Genomic DNA, 5,970 nt, shown 5'->3' with positions numbered 1-5,970 from the left:
AAGAGGAGGAGGAAGAGGAGGAGGAGGAGGAGGAAGAGGAGGAGGAAGAGGAGGAGGAAGAGGAGGAGGAGGAAGAACCAATGCTGAAAGTAGGTATGGCTGCTAACATTCATAATTCCAGTACTTAAGAGATAAAGTCAAGAGGATCCAGCCAGCCTTGGCTACATAGCAAGTTTGCCCTCATCTCAAAGAACCAAAAACGAAGAGGAAAGAAGAAAGAAACCAACATTGCATTGGTACTTTATTATTGGCTGAATTCCAATATCTATATCTACATCTATATATCTCTATCTCTCTATCTCTCTATCTATCTATCTGGGCCTTCTGGTCCTCCACACCTAATGTCACGTTTTGCTTTGGGTGTGGACACCACATTTCTTTAGTTGTCATTTCTGCTTGGCCTCCTCTTAGCTGCTAGAGTTTCTTAGACCTTTCCTTGTGTTTGATGTCCTTAGAAATTTTGAGTGTTAAGGCCTAGGTAAAATGTCACAGCTTAGGTGACTGTTACTTGGCTAGCAATTGTAAAGAAACTTCTCATATGTTTCTGCTGTTACTAGGAAACTTTCTAATGCTAAGTTGATTACATATTCTGTTATGTTCTGTGCCCTCGGAAACCGATCATGTAGAAGTCAGTAGAGCTGCTTTGCATAGTTACCCACAATAAGCTTGGACCCGAACCAACCACCCAGCAGCACTTCCTGCACCCGTGTATAAGCTTTTATGGTATTTGTTTTTATAAGCTGCCTCATGGGATGGACCTCAACATAAGAGATATAAGAAACTATTTAAAATAGGACTTCCAGTTTGAGTAGTGGTCAAGTAAAGTCTAAGTTCCCAGGGCCTCCCAGGGAGCTGACATCCTACTTGACAGGAGGAGACACGCACGTGGGTAACTGACATCCTGGTTGGCAAGGTAAGACATTAATGTTAAACAAGCCAAATCTGCTGCCACAACTGAATCCCCCAACCAATGGGAGCAGGATAAATGTACAACAAAGGCATATTCCTAAGGAGGTTCCCTATCCCTAAATCCTGATTGGTGAAATAACTTGGCACAGATGTTTATGGATTTTTGGCTCAAAAACCCTGTAAGATCTTCACTCAGGGTCACTGTTCAGTTCCTGAATATGGACTGTGGCCCTGGTTGATCAGTCCTGGGAGGACCTGAAGTGGAAACATAAGGGTTCTTTGGAGAGTAAGTTGTGTCGGATGGTGTTTTGCTGGGGCAAACATGTGAAGAGTGTTTTCCTGAAGTGGACACAGGTGAAAGCTAAAGCAAGCATGTGAAAGGACTCTTGATGAAGGATTCTTTGCTGGTGACACCCATGTATTGGTCTGCATTATGTCGTATAGTTGAGCTCCATTTGTCAGGACTCCATAGAGAGAAATACACCAAAGAACTTCCAGTGGTGTGCCGATGGTTTCTTGGCACTTCCGAGGAATTGGGCTGACTGGCAGAGTGATGTCAGCTGATACAAACTCAACTTGAGTTTTGCTAAGACAGACTCATGTGTGGAGGCATGACCCGTGGAGGACATGTGATGTTTGGAGGGAGTATAAATAGGACTCAGTGGACTGTGAGAGGGGCTTGCTTGTAGATCTAGCTTTGTAATACTTCTTGGTCTTGAGTCTTCAAACAATCATTGAGAAAGGCATGACAAAGAAGTTCTCCTGGTGTCGCTGGTGGTCCTGGCCCCTCCTGCTGATTCATGCTGAGTTGGTTGAGGCCTGGCTGCTCCTGCTAGGTTGTGCCACCACTGTTGCTATGACTGCGGGTGTAAGTGTGAAATGCTTGTGAGTGGACTGAGCTGCCACTGCGGACCTGTGAACTGAACTGCTGATTTCCTGACAATGCAGATGGGATTTGCTCCCAAGAGTCAACAGGTCCACTTCCCCTGTACCCTAATAACCTTCCTTTTCCAGTCCCTTTGGTGGTGGTGGGTTAGAAGGGAGGTTAATGTGTTTAAGAACCATCATTAAAAGTAGGTCTTTGAAAAATCTAAGCCTATACTTACACTCAGTAGTCTCTGTCTGACTGCGATCAGTGTTTGTGTGGCTTATGAGGTGACTCCTGGACCCCACCAAAGACCAATCAGGTCTACATTATATGATGCTCCTCTAGGCACAAAGAACCGCTTCACTCTGTTCTGTCCAGGCTCAGTCAGCAAAGCACTTGACACATGCGCATGAGGTCCTGAGTTTGGATTCCCAGCATCTACATAAATGCTAGAGTACAGCAAAGTACATGTGGGGCTGGAGAGATGGCTCAGTGGTTAAGACCACTGACTGGTCTTCCAGAGGTCCTGAGTTCAATTCCCAGAAGCCACATGGTGGCTCACAACCATCTGTAATGGGATCTGATGCCCTCTTCTGGTGTGTCTGAAGACAGCAACAGTGTATTCACATATATACATATATATAATAGATAAATAAATTAATTAATTTTAAAAAAAAAAGAGCATCTGTAGTCCCAGAGCTGGGGAAGTGGGTTTTAGAGGCAGGTCCTCAGGTCCTCAAACTCTCTGTGAGTTCGAGGCTAGCCTGGTCTACATTTCTAGCTCCAGACCATCCAAGAGACCCAGCCTTAAAAGTACATTTCCCCCTTTCTTTTGGGGAGTGAGATCTTCTGTGGAAAATCTTTACCTGTAGCCTAAAAATGGGAAGAGGGCACAGCTGCTGTCCTCGTAGGCTGGAGCATCCACGGAAGTCATTTCACATCTTGTACACAGGCGGTTTGTCTCTTCTGTAATTAACTTAGTTATTTTCTATGCTAAAGTGAGATCATGGATATTTCACTATACACCAACAGTTTCTCTCTCCGTGTATTTATATATGTTCATTCATTGGCTAATAACTATAGATAAAATTCAATACTACTATGCATCTGTTAGTCGAGGCTGAGTTCCTTAGGCTTAACCGTGGGCACAGAACAGCATAAAAGAGGAAAGACAACGGCAATGCTCTGTTCTCTGTTTCTCTTCCAGTGGCAAGAGGTACTCTCTGGAAAGCTTGGAAAGACCGGGCTATCAAACGGCCTGCCACGGCCCAAGCTATGAGAGCTGATCAGATGACTTTCGACCAGATGGGCTTAAACACTAAGGTTTCAGAGATCCAGAGCATGCTGCAGGAGCTCATCAACACAGCGATGTTTAGCAAACTGGAGAACAACGCCATTAAGTACATATCAGTAACACTGGGGAACCTCTCCAAGGCGCTGAGCACCGTCAACGATGAGCTAAGACTGGTGAGCTCTCGAGTTGCCAAGTCGGTTCAGAAAGAAGATCAAGTGGAAGAGAAAGAGTCAGACAACTCCAGGCAGGTCATCCAAGAACTCAGTGAAGAGAACGAGATGCTTCAGCAGAGACTTAGAGAAGCTGAAGAAAGATGTGACCAACTTATTCGCATCAAAAATTATCTTGGGCGCCAGATGACACACCCAGCCGCATCTCTGAAGACGAACATCATACTGCCTCTACAGGTACCGTACATCAGCAGAGTGGCCAGGGACAATGAGAGTGATGAAAAGACGGATGACTCCCAGAAGAAGGGGGCCAAGAGCACTGCAGTGATGTGGGACCCATCTGCGAGTGAAGCGGATCTGGATGCAGGTAAGGAGCAGGCTGAAGACATTGCTGAGACAACCCAGGACCAGAAAAAAATCAAAGGCCTGCCACTGACAGACGAGACCTTGGACACAAATCCAGAAATGGAGGAAAAGAAATCCAGGCAGCTTGCTATTCTAAAAGCACTGGAAAAGGAGAAAGCAGGTAAACTGAAGGGCCAAAAAGGCAAAGATGGACCAAGTGCCATGTGGGAACGACTGAAGAAGGGCAAATCTGAGCAGCTGATTCAAGGCACCCCAGGCTCTCCAGAGAGTCGAGAGTCTACCCTTAAGTTAACAGACAAAGAGGCTAAGAGTGAAGTAGATCTGCTTCAGCCTGAGGGTGCCCCAGAGCCACAAAAACCGGAAACAAGGTGGAAAAAACTCATAGCAGCGAAAACTGAAGAAACAAAGCAGTCTGGTAAGTTACAAGCCAAGACCTCCAAGGCGACTTCACTAGCCCCCGAGGAAAGTGAGCAGAGCAGTCTAGAATCATTTCAAAGGGCCATCCTGGCCTTCCTGAGAGAGAAGATGAATAACGTAGGAAAGGCTTTTGACCCAAAGAGTATACACAAGGAGGAGTCGTCACTGGAAAAAGCAGAAGTTGAAAAATTAAACATCATAAAGGCAAAAATAGAGGAGTATTTCCAAAAGGTGGCTGAGACTGTGACTATAGCCTTGAGGACATACAGAGAGGGAAGAAAGGTGCAACCTAAAGAGAAGCCCAAGAAGCAGCCAAAGGGAGTACTGGGCATGCTACGGACGCCTCCTAGGCAGGCAGTGGGCGGCGGTGCCAAGTCTGAAGTTGGCAGAGTTCTCCTCAGTGAGATCACAGACCCAGCGATTAAGAAACTGGTAGAGATGCTCTTAGAAGAGATAGACAGTGACTTAAGATACAAAAGGACAAAGGAGCAGCAACAGGAGGTGGTGGAGGTACAGAAGGAAGAGCCAAGAGAGAAGCCAAAGGACAAAACAAAGCTGCTGGAGGTGTGGAGACAAGCACTGCAGTCACTAGAGGTTCGCCAGGCTCAAGACCTGAGAGATGCAGAAGACGGCGAAAGGCTGAAGTGGATCGACTCAAGCTATCAGGACCTGCGGAAAATCATTAGCCCAACCTCGATGAGTTTAACTACCAGGTTGATGAAGACCCCGAAACCGCAGATAAGTCAGGCGCAGCTGCCTGGTGTAATGGAGGCCGCCGTGGAAAAGCTGCCCAAACTGTCTCCCTCCTCTTCCACGGCCCCCTCAACTCATGTCCCTGAGCAGACCCAGATAATCGGTCCTCAGACTTTGAGCGGTCCTCTTACGAGTGGAACTCCTCTAGAGATAAAGACTGCTTTCACAGCAAGGCAGGAGCAAGAACCGGGCCCTAAGCTGATAGTTCCTAAGATTCCTAAGCCAACACAGATTCCAAAAGGGCCTCTCAAATCAGAAAAACCCAAGGCGATGCAAATCTCCCAAGAGCTATCTGGAGTAACAACTCTACCCTTCCAGGAGGTCCAAGTCACAGATAGCATTCCCACATCCCAGCAGGCCCTTGAACAAGAAAGCACTCCCAGTCCTGAGCAAGTCAAGGAGCCAAGGATCACTCTCACCCCTCAGCAGACCCAGGCCCTAGGCATCACTCTTACCCCTGAGCAAACTAAGACCCAGAAGATCAGTCTGACCCATGAGCAGGCTCAGGCCCTAGGGATCACTCTCACTCCTGAGCAGTACAAAGAACAAAGAATCAATCTGACTCCTCAACAGGCCCAGGCTCTGGGGATCACTCTCAACCTTCAGCAGGCCCAGGCCCTGGGGATCACTCTCACCCCTGAGCAGGCCAAGGCACAGAGGGTCAGTCTAAACCTTCAACAGTCCCAGACCCAGGGAACCACTCTCACCACTCAGCAGGCTGAAGCACAAAGAACTAATCTCACCTCTGAACAGGCCAAAGCCCTGGGGCTCTCTCTGACGCCTCCTCACCCAATCACTTTCACTTCTGAGCAGGTCCAGGCACTGGGGATCACTCCAACCCCTCAGCCGATCACTCTCAGTCCTGAGCAGACCCAGGCTCTGGGGATCACTCCAACCCCTCAGCCAATCACTCTCAGCCCTGAGCAGGTCCAGGCCCTGGGTATCACTCCGACCCCTCAGCCGATCACTCTCAGCCCTGAGCAGACCCAGGCACTGGGGATCACTCCGACCCCTCAGCCGATCACTCTCAGTCCTGAGCAGACCCAGGCACTGGGTATCACTCCGACCCCTCAGCCGATCACTCTCAGCCCTGAGCAGACCCAGGCTCTGGGGATCACTCCGACTCCTCAGCCGATCACTCTCAGTCCTGAGCAGACCCAGGCACTGGGTATCACTCCGACCCCTCAGCCGAT

The 5,970-nt window shown here is 48.3% G+C and overlaps 1 protein-coding gene across 1 annotated transcript in view; it reads left to right on the top strand.

The window, feature by feature from the left end:
* The window catches only part of LOC116080965 (protein FAM186A-like), a 38,502-nt gene that overhangs the window by 31,373 nt on the left and 1,159 nt on the right, over positions 1-5,970 (top strand). Inside the window, exon 4 of the mRNA XM_031357680.1 lies at positions 2,985-5,964. Coding sequence (XP_031213540.1) covers positions 2,985-5,964 — 2,980 coding nt within the window. The remainder of the gene's footprint in view (positions 1-2,984; positions 5,965-5,970) is intronic.

Source organism: Mastomys coucha, unplaced genomic scaffold (genome assembly GCF_008632895.1).
Source record: "Mastomys coucha isolate ucsf_1 unplaced genomic scaffold, UCSF_Mcou_1 pScaffold11, whole genome shotgun sequence".
Taxonomy (NCBI): Eukaryota; Metazoa; Chordata; class Mammalia; order Rodentia; family Muridae; genus Mastomys; species Mastomys coucha.
The sequence above is the reverse complement of the archived record's forward strand: the minus strand, read 5'-3'. Positions and strand labels throughout refer to the sequence as shown.